General features: G+C 29.6%; 1 protein-coding gene across 1 annotated transcript in view; it reads left to right on the top strand.

Annotated features, from left to right (window-relative positions):
* The window catches only part of LOC123654348 (cAMP-specific 3',5'-cyclic phosphodiesterase), a 69,497-nt gene that overhangs the window by 11,553 nt on the left and 43,022 nt on the right, over positions 1-14,922 (top strand). The window contains exon 3 of the mRNA XM_045590260.1: positions 13,296-13,397. Coding sequence (XP_045446216.1) covers positions 13,296-13,397 — 102 coding nt within the window. The remainder of the gene's footprint in view (positions 1-13,295; positions 13,398-14,922) is intronic.

The following is a 14,922-nucleotide window of genomic DNA, read 5'->3' as shown; positions in this document are numbered from 1 at the left end:
ACTGCTAATTTTTACTTACGAAAAAATTGTAACGTTCTTCATTGTGTTGACTTGCTATATAACAAAATAAACATAAAAATTAAAGTCCAAGAGAAAAAATATTTTGTATGATGTTAACACCTTTAACGACGACTATATTTACTCAAAAAGTGATCGAAGATTGCTGACAAATTATATTGAATATAAAAATCCCAATTCTTCAAAAAATTAACCTTATGTATTTTTTACAACTAGATCATTGTTTCTAATAGTGACCATAAAGATTGAAAGCAATTCTTTTCACTAAGTAACTCGTCACTTCGTTTACCTAGATAAGTATACAAAAATTATATCCACTTTTAATATAAGTTACATTTAGTGCAAAACAGATTCATATTTTGCATTCATCTTTTGCTATCAGAACTCTATTTAGAAACAATAATGTTTCAAAAACGTGAAACTAACTAGCGGCGCTTTCATACCTAAGGGAAATAAGTGAGACCCTCAAACTTTCATATACATTTATATTACTGATGAATTGCAAGTACCGTGGTGAAATAAATTTCCCTCGGGTTAAATAAATAATATACCGATAAATCTTACAATGCCATTTTAATGTAAATCCGTCATTATTTATTTATTCTTGTGTAAGTTGTCAACATTTACTAATTATATTTTCGTCTTAACTATATGTCATCTTTTACCAATTACAAACACTCTTGTCCTATCCTTTAGTAATTAAATAATAAAAGATGAGGAAACATTAGTGGAAACAAGCAACGTTAGGTTTCTGTATACGGCCATTCTTCACTCTCATAATCCTTCATGAATGAATTGGCTAAATATTTCGTCTGTAAATTTAATCACTTAAAAGTTAAACGTTCATCCAAACGTTAGAGCCCTTGCGGAGAAAAACCTTTTTTGTTAGATCTTAAAGAATTGAAACATAGTAGGTACGCCAAAAAAACAAAAATATTAAAAAATAAAACATAGCGATATAAAACATCAAATAATCATGATATACCTTTTTAAAATCCTTGTATTGTGCCCTTCAATTTGATACCCATATTGTAGTATTCGAGAAAAAAATTTTTTTTCATTAACTACAATGGCTTCGCGCAGCCGCCATGTTTGTTTTTTTTTTTTTAATGTCACCTATCTAAGAACACTTGGGCAGCTAAGACGAACCTAACGATACCTCAATTATGTAAATCCGTTCAGTGGTTCTGGAAATATGAGGTAGTAAAGAATATTACATACAAACTTACATACATACATACAAGATACGCGCGAAAAACATAACCCTTCCTTGGCAGTCGGGTAAAAAACATATGTTTCTAATGTTCGACATAAACATCAGGATGAAAATAAGAACTGCAAAGTGGATCCTAAAACTTTAGGGTAAAGAAGGTTAGGAAGTTTAATAGAAAGATTAAATGTGAAATTCTACACACAGTTAAAGCTTCGTTCCTATTGATGAAAAAAGTTTCGTATCTAACAATTCTATTCTGCTATTTAAATTTTATTTCGCTGTCAGTCAATTACTTTTATCGTGGGACATTTTAGCCATATTCCTTTATCGCAATTTTATGAAGAATTACTGGTCTAATATAACGTTGGTGTTAACACCACAGCTAAAGGTGACGCAATCTATAGTAATTTTACTAGTGCATTTTTTTGTATATAAGTTTTTTCTAATGAATTTTAAAGAAAAAAAAAAGGAATGACATGAAACTATTTTCCTTTTGTTGTCTCAGCTAAGAGGTGTTACAACGAAATAAAAATTAAGCACAAACTGTCGCGAGATATGCCGATTTGAATGACAATATAATAATCCCTAAACCAGATTTATAAAAATTGTAACTAACGGTGATAAAAATATATTGTAAGTTCATTTGAGAGTAAAACATATTATATTATTAGCAAGTCGATATCAACAATAGTTGCAAATTTTGAAAACAATTAGGTATATCAATTATATTCAAAGGTGTAAACACGTTAAAGGCACTTTGAAACGGGTCTTGTTACGTTATTTTCCCGAAAATTAATTCCAACTTAGTTAGGTTTATGTTACTATACTTAAAGGCTTCATTTCGTTTTAATTAACTAAAATCGTTTAAATAAACAAAATTTTCCCTAAACTCTCCTGCCTTACATTCGCTTTACTTGCTTTGATGTTGTGATCTTCTAGCCAGTATTATGAAATATAAATAATCTATAGTCCCTATTTTCGAAATCGTTTCCTTTCCTCTTCTTCTTTTCTTGTATTTTATTAAGTTCTGTTAGTAGTATATATCATTAAAGTCTATCCATTCGATTATTTATCTTGTTTCAAATACTACCAATGGTCAACTACCATCCTGTTTTTCTAACCAAGATTTATCTATAATATAAAAATGAGTCGCTGAATGTGTTGCTAAGCGCAAAACTCGAGAACGGTTGGACCGATTTCGCTAATTCTTTTTTTAAAATATTCCTTGAAGTACGAGGATGGTTCTTACGGAGAGAAAAATTCTAAAAAAAAATAAATTTAAATTTCCTGAAAAAGTCTAAAAACAACACTTTTCTATACTCCCATACAAAAGATTTGTGATAATACTTAAAAGTCAATTTGAACTTTAATACCATACGATAAAGTTTGTGTTAGGCGATACGAAGTTCGCCGGGTCAGCTAGTTTATTTATATATTAATTTATATTTGTTAGAAAAATAATACAGTTATGATGATAATAAATCGTATAAAAAGCCTTTACACACCACTTTTTAACGAAGAATGTAATGCGGCAGGGATTAACTTGAATAAGTACAATATGATTATTTAAATCTTATCATCACACTTCTTCGCTCTACGCTAACTCCTTATCCGTTAAGCTTATAATATATATTTTTTTATTTAATTTGTAATAAGCGTGTTCTCACTTTAATCTTCGTTATTTCTAAGAACAATTTATTGTTATTTTTTTATATTTCTAATTTTCCGTTGTAATGGACATATACCTCTGACTAATCTTTTTGTTTCTATATGCCTCTGTATAAAAAGAAACACACGTTTTTCAAGGTTTAATTATTTTAATCTTTATAGACTGCTAAATATTAACTAGTTTCTGTTTAAATTTATCTGCTGAAATGCAAAATTATCCTACAGTAACAAAAAAGAGATGCTAATTATTCTAAGCGTTAAAGTAGCTTAATATTTGTGTATCTATGTGACTTAATTAATGCCATTAAGTCATTAAAATATGATTAAGTAAAGCATCACATCAAAAGTTAGTTATAAGAACTTTTATAATAGGTACATACTTTAAAATTAAATAATTACTCAATATTCGTGTAACAAAACTGTAATAAATCTGCACAGCAAAATATATTTTGAAATTTTGTAGGTGACTATAGAAAATACCTACTAAACTTAATAATGTATTTGAGTTAAATTATAATTTAACATAACTTGAGTTCATACTAAAAGTTACGATACTGGATGCTTTTTGTTCCAAGTCACAATGTGTTAGTTGTTGTTTGTCTTAGTTCTAATTCAGTATCGTATCTAATGTTATTAATTCTTCTTATGTTAGAAAGTAAGTAAAATTAAAATATCTTGAGGTATTTGGTGAATCCTTAGAAACTATGGACACTATAGCCTCAATTTAAGTTCTAAATAACTTTAAACGCAGAATGCACATAAACGTGCATATTTTAGTCTCAATGAAAAGGCTTACTTCCGGTGAACCTACTAAGCAATAATTTAAAACGTTTCATAATAACCGCTAAATTAACCGCAAACCTCTAATTTTATGACCGCCCACACTACACATACCTAAGCCGCTTAGCTCCGTAATTAACTTCTTTATTGGGCGTCAGAAACAACATAGTAATAAACGATGATGCTTGTACGTAATTGATTGCTATCGTCTTGTTTCTAGTAAATATCTAGTTAGAAAAAAATCTACGTAAGTAATGAATATATGTAATGATTGTATATTTTCATTGAAATATTTAATACCATAATAAGAATATATTTTAAAGAAAGATAAACCTCTTTGAACAAATATATGTTATTAATAAAAACGTAGTATTCAATTTCAGTATAATAATACTGAGCAGGGTTATGCTTTGTTTCCCGCTGTGCAAAATCCTTTTGTATCAGTAAAAGCACTTAGACTGACCCTGACTTCACAACGGGATAGAAAATAATATGATTTTCTTCTTACTCGCTTTTCCTGTTAACAAAATTTTAATATTTAACATTTCGTCAATATGTTACATTTATTACAAAAGATATTATGTAGCCTCGGTGATCTATGTACTTAGCAAATGATAAAATCAAACATTTGACCAAGTTGACATAAAAAACTATAATCAATTTATACTGTATTTCTCGTTGAGTCTAAATACGTTTTTTAAATCCTAAAAACTGGTTTATTTCAATTTAGAGTAGCAAACTGAGGTTTCCAGACCACTGCAAAGTATTTAATATACATAAAAATAAATATAGCTAAAAACTTTCCAAGAAACCCATTTTTAATTATAAAAATATACTAAACGGTTGTAATATTTACCGTAATTTTATTTATGATAATTTTCTACATGATAGCGGTGGTAGTAAAACATATCCACGGTTTCACGGTTTACTTACAAGTTACAACCTTAGACCTGAAATGAAAGTAGGATGGGTTTCCATTCTCACTTTTCGAATACAAAATATGAATATTAACTTGAACATGAGCATATGAAATCAAACTAAGATACTGTATATCTTATTATCATTCTGTACCACGCCTTAAAATTGTAACCAAAAAATAATATTATGTAACTCGTGGCCTGTGACCGATAAGGACGAAAAATATCTTACGTACTCACTCTTCAATTCAAACGTATTAAAACCGCGTAGGCGGACAACCTTTTTCTATCCGCAAATTTAATTCTCCGCAATCAATACTATTAGCATTTTAAGAAAGTCGACTACTAAATTAATGATAGAGGCGACTAAGGGATAACACAGTTACACTACCACCTTGGATATTAAAAAGTCGATCGATGGCGGGATAACCATCAGACTGCTGGCTTTCAAATACACAGGCCGAAGGCGGGCAGCAGCGTCTTCGGTGCGACAAAGCCAGCCTTGCGGTCACTAACCCACCCAGCGTGGTAACTATGGGCAAAACATGTGTTTTGTGAATTCGCGCCATTTTTATGGGAGAATGTAGGGAGACCTATGTTCAGCAGTGGACTGTGGGCTGGGCTGAAGTGATGAGTGATAAGTAACAAAATCTTCAATGACACCATACACGTATACGAATTTCACACATTTGTCAGATCTCAATTAGACTGTTTTTTTTATGTATCTTAACCTCAGAACTTTTTACTGGGTAGACCGAATTCAATGATTCTTTTTTTTTTAATTAAAAGGTGATGTGGGTCATATGATCTCATTTAAATTTAATTGAAATTTAAGTGGTACTTTCTGAGTTATAGGTAACTAATAATGCTTATTTGCTTGACTATTTTTTCCTCGACCTAAGTTGTAACTTTTTACTGGGTATATCGATTTTGGTGATTCTTATTTCAATTGAAATCTGATGCTTGTTCTGTGGTCCCATTTAAATTTAATCGTGATCTGAGGACTACGTTTTGTTGTTGTGAAATTGTATTACTTGTGATATTATTGAAGTCAGTTTTTTTTCGTTTACGAGCAAACACAATTATTTAGTAAGGTAATGTTTTACAATCCGCAACAAAAATATTTAAATTAGGGTTAAAAAACCCTCTTTCGCTGAATCACTCATAACTAGGAAGCGACTCTAGCGATTTGCCGACTATAAGATTAATACGGAACGAAAAATTAACAGATAATTAATTTAAAAATAATTGTGTTTGCAGGCAAACGAAAAAAAAACGACTTCAATTATATCGACAAGTAATACAACGTAGGTAGACGAAAAATTAGTCAAGTAAATACGCATAATCAAAGATTACTCCAAAAGTTGTAATCAAATCTCGATGAAATTTAAATGTGACCACATGATAAACATCGGTTTTCGATTAAATTAAAAATCGTCATAATCGGTATACCCAGTAAAAAGTTATGCGGATTTTCGAGTTTCCCTCGATTTCTCTGGGATCCCATCATCAAATCCTGGTTTCCTAATCATGGTACTACACCAGGAATATCTCCTTTCCATTTATCAAATTATCAAAATCGGTTCATTAACGACGAAGTTATCCCCGAACATACAATATATATATATATATATATATATATATATATATATATATATATATATATACGGTGAATTGAGTAACCTCCTCCTTTTTTGAAGTCGGTTAAAAAAATCAACGAAACTTTTTAAATTTTTAAACGATTGAAATTCGCTAGCCAGGACCACGTTTATCGGGTCAGTTGGTAATCGTACATAAAGTTTGGAGTAAGATAAAATAAAACAATGTTTTAAAAAGAAAGTCTTGAATGGATATTATATAGAAATACATTGTAACGTACCTGATCAAATTTTATTAAAAGAGTCTTATTTTTATCAGAAGTTTGTATTTCTTATACAATATAAAGGAAAATATTTATTTACTTTCGATGTTTACAATGTATATTGATATAAAAAAGGTCGAGAGGATTTTAATGGAAAAAAAATTACGAAAAATATCTAAACATCGTTTCCACGGTGATAAAACCGTGGAGATCGATCCTATGTCTATTTAGTATTAGTAGCAATTAAGAATAAAGCAATTAAATAAGATAAAAATAATAAATTATACTTTTAATACGTATGTATACAACCTATTTTGACATAAAAAAATAGAAAATATATTGATTAATATTTATGAAATGTGACGTAATGCTATTAAATACAATATTTTTTGAGGTTACAATGTTTGGATCAAACTGCAACGATGAAAATTTGGAAGATGAAATTGAATTGAGGTATTTTATGATTTTTTATGCTTTAGTTAGTTGTTTCGTTACTATGGTGACTGACCCTCTTCTTCGTTATGGTAACGTCTACAGACTAGACTATCCCTATCCTAATATTATATTTAATGCAAAAGTTTATCGGGATAGATGAATGTATGTTTGTTACTCGTAGTCAAGCTAACACATAGGCTACTTTTTATTTAGACATATCCACGAAATCGGAAATGGCTAGGTTTTAGATTAAGAACCGTCATTTTGAAGTTAAATAGATTAGGGTTTTTTTTTTTGTAATGAAATTATGCCGATAAACGGTCAAATTTTGAGCTTAGATAATTCGACGGTTCTTAATCTAAAGCCTTACCTCGGAAATTACATAGGAAAAACCGCGAGACGAAGCTAATTGAAAATAAAATCAGATTTTGAATCGATCGGTACTAAGCCTTTATTAATGGCATAATTTCGCACGATAGTATTGTTTACAGTAACCGAACTACAACCATGAAGCAAACCTAATGAATAATAGAACGAGCCCTTAATATATTCCAATATTAAAACACTCAAAAATCGATACGATTCAGCCTGTAACATCTCACTGCTGAGCATAAGCCTCTTTCTCCATGTAGGAAAAGGATTGGAGCTTAATCCACAATATAATTTCACTCTGTATGTATTATAGACAAACAAAAGTGGTTAACTTTCTTAATAATCTTTACTTAATAAATCTTTTTATGTCTAAAATCCTTTACGTAAACCTGAATGACGACATTCAGATCCTTAACGTACATGCAAGCACGTACTTGTAACAATAAAATACGAACAATGCAATAGACCTTCTATGGTTTTGTTGTATATAAATAGCGAGACTGAAACGTAATTGGCACTTTGCATACAAGAAAGATAACCATGGAAATCGTCGTTTAAATGAAAACTGCCAGCCTTCCCAACAAACATTTACGACGTTGAGTAGACGTTTTGGTGACAACTTGATGTTATTTAGTATAATCGTATAAACGACATTAGAACGTTTACTCGACGGCATTAGGGCCCATTTTATTCAACTTAAGGCGCTAAGAGTTTCGTGTAACAGTCTTATAAATACCTATATAGTCGCATAGGAGTCATATACACGTTGGCGATTTGACTACATGTCATGTAATGATAGCTGTCGCGGCGTGTATTCGACTTCGTGTCGAGTAATAGCACACAATATGACGTTCATCTAACGTATTCGTTGTATTATTGTCATTTAAAGATGATACTTTTATATTGAACGAATGAAAAATTGTAACAGATTATAAACATAATACACACTAATTGAATTTGGCAGTTTTTTTGACAGCTGAGTTAAAATATTGTATTTTTTACTTTGTTGAGGTGATAAAACCATTTCATCAGTTACAAACCATTGTGCAATCAAATTTACTGATTAATGTGAGGTAACTTTGTAACAAATTTTTCATGCGCTTTTAAAATTTTAATGTTTTCGTATATTTTTATTAATAATTTATTAAGTGACTGCGTTATATGACAACTATATAACTTCCCGACGTATATACTGCGTACATATTGTAAATGTGTACGCCATGACAGTTGATTTAGGGATCAATAATAAAATAATAAAACGCCTAGCTAACTTATTTCAAATAATTTATATTTTCAGAACAGAAGAATTTACGAGACATATAACTTAGTTAAGTCTGAATAATACTTTTTTTTTTAGGTAAACCCCAAAATTATGATCCATATTTATGTGGATGTTGATAAGTTTTTATCGAAGATGGACTTCATCGAAATGATATGCGCACATTTGAAATGGCCGTGGTCATTATCATTTTTGTAATACTTTAGGATGTATACAAGTTACACTAGTACACTTATTCGACTTATATATAATGGTTACAAGTACTACGTGTAAACAATTACTATTCGTTTAGCAGACGTTTAAAAGGTAATTATATGACAAAATTAATAGTATTATGACGTTTACACTACGAAAACGTTTACACGACGAAAAGTTGTATATGTAAGTTTTATAGATGTCTTCATAGACGCTATTATATGACGATTGTAAAGAAATGTCGAAATAACGTCTATACGACAATGTTATACGACAAAAAATCTATATGTCTATTTGGACACATAATGCACCATTACATGACGTATAGTTAAAAAAAATACTGTAATATAACTTTAATAAGACTCAAAGTCATATAATTGTTTGATTATATGACAAAAATGTTTGTTGGGTTCGGCGTTTAAATCGGTGCATCAATAAACCTGTTTACTTGGTAAATGGAATGCAAATCAATAAAATCGTCTCAGTTACTTTAGAATATCTTCAGCTAAGACATAGATATAGTCCTATCTAACATTCTTAGATCTATTAGGTATGAATTATTATCCGATCAATTAGCCTATATTCTATCCCTTTCTCTCAACCATTTATTCCATCTATGAATATATTTAAAAAGTATACCAATTGTAATAAAGGTAATGATTATAACCAATAACAATTCTTTTTACGTTGTGAAACATTTATTTAAGAAAATAAATAAGATATTTAGAGTAATAACAATGTACCCTCATATATTTATATTGTAATTATTATTGTTTAAATCATAATGCAAAATGTTATAATTAACTTTCTTCACATGTATTTAAATTGAGTATGGCACACACAAACATAGTTGAGTATGAACTCTTATTAAACTATTTTTGTATGTTCTTTCCTCCACGATACTTAAGCTACGATATACCAATATAATAATTGTATGAAGTAGTTTCCTAAGTTCTAATTTCATATCATAGAGGCTTAACTCATAAACGATAACATCGATTGACAGTACCTGCGCAAAAAAATAACAATACCGCAGCATAAACCCGAGGGGTTTTTGAAAACAATTTCTCACTTTGTTACATTAACTAAGTGGATAACAGATTATTACCTACTTATTATTCCCTACGCGTTTACTGAGTCATAAAGAAAATGTATGATATTCATGAAATGGAAGCCATCGACCCAGTTCCCTTTAGTTAATTTACCATTTTGTGCTATCTAGTTTTCTTATTTTACATAAAGATAGAGTACGTTTTATTACCAACACTTAGCCGCTAGAAAGAATATTATTTCTTAAAAGGAAAAAGCTTATGACAATAATTTCCCATTAACTAAACCTGGTACTATAGTTATTTGGTTGGTTGGTTAAAACATATCAAAGATAACTTACGTTATAAGGAAGCGTTTTATTGTTGAAAATATTTTCGATATAATATTCGGAACTTTATAGTTTAGAAAACAGTCTTTTGTCACTGTTTAAACGATAGCGAAGCTAACAATAATTTGTATAATCAGTAAAAACAATTAATAATTCACTTAACTTATTTGAAAATATATTCATTTAAAGTATTCTTAAAATATGGTTTCAAAGTGGGTTGAGTAAAGTACTTTTTTAATGCGATTATTTTTTACCTAATAGTAAAACAAAAAGTACTTAATATTAACAGAAATGTTTAAACAGTTCATCACGTGCATTAATTTTGTAAAAAATCTATTAGTCATAATATTCATTAGTCAGTAAACGTATTGGCATACATTGCTACAGTCTCGTCTAGTGAGCTGGGCATGTCTCCAATCCGTTCGCTAGCTAGCATCACGTCCGCGTGATTTCTATCATGTGATAATATAACTCACAGCTTTTTAGTTTACACATATATTTCGTATTTTTGCTTGAATATCTACCAAAAATGTTTTGATTTCTCTTTACTTTTAAATAAGTTTGCTTGTACCATTTTCAACTAAATAAGTATTAAGTAATATAGTTACTTCGAAAATAATATAATAATATTTTTTACAAAAGCTTCAACATATGCTTGCATGGTATGATAAAATTTTACAATAAACTGATAAGCAAAATTTAACTGGTAATATTAGTTTCAAATCATTACAGCCTATCACAGTCCACTGCTGGACATAGGCCTCCATAAGTTTACGCCAAAAATAGCGTGAACTCATGTGTTTTGCCCATAGTCACCACGCTGGGCAGGCGGGTTGGTGACCGCAGTGCTGACTTTGTCGCACCGAAGACGCTGCTGCCCGTCTTCGGCCTGTGTATTTCAAAGCTAACAGTTGGATGGTTATCCCGCCACCGGTCGGCTTTTTAAGTTCCAATGTGGTAGTGGAACTGTGTTATCCCTTAGTCGCCTCTTACGACACCCACGGGAAGAGAGGGGGTGGCTAAATTCTTTAGTACCGTAGCCACACAGTACATTAGTTTCAAATGAAGGAAGAAAAAGAAATTTGAGCCACTCAATATAGTTAAAAGCTTGCGATATACATTTGCGTATTTTGTATAGTTTAGATTCCATCTCTGTAGATTTTTTATTCGTAATCAATTTTTTTTTGCCTTTGTATTCTTCAATTCATAAAGCTACTAATTTTTGATCTTAATATTTTTTTGCCAATATATTTGCTAGTAAACTATCTTTTATATCTGTGATTTAAAATTTCAAAAATATTTCTTGTACTTTAACACATACAATTTAAAAAAAATGCAATATGTTGTTAACTAGTAAGTATAAAGTAGAAACTAAATAGATAAATTAATAAATGAATGTATAATGTGTAATAAACGAAAATGCATCATGTTTGCATGCATAATGTTGAATTTACAAATTATATAGATAATTGCGCTGCTACCTTTTCAATTCATATTATCCTATATCTAAAGGTTGTCTGGAAGAGATCGCTACTAAGCGATAAGACCGCCTTTGTACATTACTATCTCTATGTGTAAATAACTTTTTTATGTATTTTTTTTTCTCCGAGTGGTGTGCAATAAAGTATATTCTATCTTCTTTCTATCTAAATGCTGAGAAAATTTACAAAAGGTGTGCTGTTGTAAAAGTTACCCAATAAAATAATTTTAAGTAGGTCTTAAAGTCTTTATTTTTATTTGACTGCATACGAGTAGTAATCCTAAATTTAACCATCGTAAACGACCATAGAAATAACAGAAACGTGCCTCAATGTAGTTGTAAAGCGTTTTGAAGTTATAAACCAGGCTAATTAAATGTCGATGAAAGCAGTATTTTACGCGCAATTGAATTGTTTTTATTGATAAAATTATAACGTGCCTCGACTAATAATGTACATTCATAAATTCCACCTCTGATACTTCAAAATGAGCTTATTTCTAGAAAAATTAATGTGCAAAAACTTTTTTAAAAATAATGGCCAATTAAGTAACCAAGACCACACTGAAAACAGTACGATTTTTTTCACTTTCACTCACGCTTTCTACATTACAAGATTATCTTTGTAAAATATATACTTATAAAGAAAAAAAAATCAATCTACAAAAGCGAAGCCACAGGGATAAACAAGAGAAGCAAAACTGCATTTAACTTTATTATACTGCCTGAGATTGTCAAGTGAATAAATGAACGGAAATATATCGTTTATTAATTTATAGCGTAGCCAGCGTAATTCTCCTGTCCTACTTACTACTAGATCTCTTAAGCTGTTAGGTATAAATATCGTTTCAGCCTAAACCCCCTTATTGAGTATTGCTACAATCATGACGAACAAAGGTCAAGTCAATTTTAAATGATTTAACATAAACGTTACAACTATTTATTCGGAATTCAAGTATAAACTATACAAATTTTTATATGTCATTAATCATCATCATGATGTCATGATGTTTTTAATCATCTTCTCAAACCTATCTTACGGGTTTGAACACTGAACAATATACCAATATGACTATATTGTACCAGTGGTCAACTGCAGAAGTAAAGTTGTATTAAAATTGTTATATTTCAATTTATATTACTGTGTTGACAAATTATTTTTTTATTACTTATAAATTCTTTCCGTTGCAATATTTTACTAACCGAAACAGATTTGAATTTTCCAAATAAAATGTTTTAATTGTTTTGATAGAAATATTTTGATATTGTGTCATCGTTTGTTTTGTGTTGATTTTTTCGGTCTTAACATATCCTTCCATTTATGTCTTGCGTACAGTAATATTATCAACCACATTTTTCTCTTTGCTTAGTAAAAAAAGTTTATACTCCATGAAAAAAAAATTTGCTGCATTTTTATTTCACTTCTCTATAATATATTAATACACTTCAAACATTTAACTTCGTTTGCTTGCACGAGCGCTTTAGTTAGTTTAATATTTTTATATTCGCTTGTTTTACAAAGAGCGTTCATTTATAACTTTTAATCGCTTAAAAGCATCTAACATAAAATTTTAAAGAAAAATACTGAATGATATTGAAGTAAATTTTATAAAATAAAAATGATTAATATAAACCTTATTGCTATAGACTATTTAAACTATTGATGTGTATGTTATTTACACTTGTACTTGTTTGTTCACAGTCATGGAGAAGACTTGATCGTGACACCGTTCGCGCAGGTGCTGGCCAGTTTGCGCAGCGTCCGCAATAATTTCCTATGCCTCACCAACGTACCGGTTTCAAAGTAAGTATCTAACTACAAATTCCTATTACCTAAGATATAAAATTTTCCAATAACAAGTAAGTTATTAAAAAGTAAGTTTCAGAAATGGAATTCTATAATACATTACAAAATTAAGAAGTTTATATTCCGACCTAACTTTAAGTGAACCAACGCTATCTCATTTTACTAAAGAATATTTTTTGAAGAATGGCATTCAACCTCCATTCACTCAAAAGATTTAAACAAGGACCTCTTGACCTAAAACGACACAGCAGACGCGTTAAACATGTTCCACGTTTCTGATATGATTGCCTAAAAAATAAAATAACCGTTAACAGACCGCAGCTTATCCTACCTTTATCTTCTTAGGAAAGTAGTTTTTATTATTTACAGAAAACTTGCTATACTTCGAATATCGTTTTGTAGAAAAAAACTAAATATAAAGTAATAAAAAATCAACAATTATTTTATGAAGATGTATGTCTAATTAATTTAAATATTATACACCATAATATATATATACGTACATGTTATGTGATAAACAATTTTATTTATTGAAAAGTGCAAAATGTTCATAATACACATTGAATCATATTTATATAACATTTTTCTCAATACGGAATTTTCTATTTTCTACTCTCTTTACACATCAATAAATCCAGAAATATGCAGATAGATGATTCAATAAATTATTGCGCACAATAAAAATGTAAGCTTATTGTGAAGATATATATATATTTACATAGACCTAATGATAACATTTATCGACCTATAATCGAACATTGAAACTCACATTCACTAGGTATTAATTATTCAGATAATGTATACATACATAATACGGTTGTTAATTTGACAGATAAAAAAAAATATTCGTGTAAATAATGAAAATTATCAACTTAAATTAAAATACTTAATACGTTTTGTTATATGCTTTTAATAATTAATGAGTTTAGAATGATTATATTTTCTGTATAACCACGTTTTCACGTATCTATATACTCGTAGGTACTAAATAGGCGAAATTCATACATTAGTTGCGTCTAAAAGAAATGATGGCAGTATTTAAAGTAGATTTTTTATCGATACATCATCATCATCATTTCAGCCTATCGCAGTCCTCAGCTGGATATAGGCCTCTATGAGTTCATTTCAAAAATTCGTAATATAAATTATTTTAAAATAGACAGCATCTTTGCTAATTAATATTGTTATTCGTGTGAGGCGGGCTTAATTTTGTTACAAAAAAATCACACTTTCTGCAGAATATTTCTTTAAAAAAAAATAGTTTTATGTCAGAAACCCAGATATATTATGAGTCGTATGAAAAGGTACGAAATTTGATAAAACACGTTTCGTGACATGCTCATTATCAAATTTGAATTATTTTTTCGATGTGTGGACATGAAGAATAATGTATGTATAATTTTTTACGAATATTTTGAATCATAACAATATTTAATAAAAAATTTTTTGTCTACTTTGAAGAACATTAACTAAGATTACAGGAGACTCACAAGGAAAGCATCGTTTTATGTTTGAAGTAATT

Source organism: Melitaea cinxia, chromosome 6 (assembly GCF_905220565.1).
Source record: "Melitaea cinxia chromosome 6, ilMelCinx1.1, whole genome shotgun sequence".
NCBI lineage: Eukaryota > Metazoa > Arthropoda > Insecta > Lepidoptera > Nymphalidae > Melitaea > Melitaea cinxia.
The sequence above is the reverse complement of the archived record's forward strand: the minus strand, read 5'-3'. Positions and strand labels throughout refer to the sequence as shown.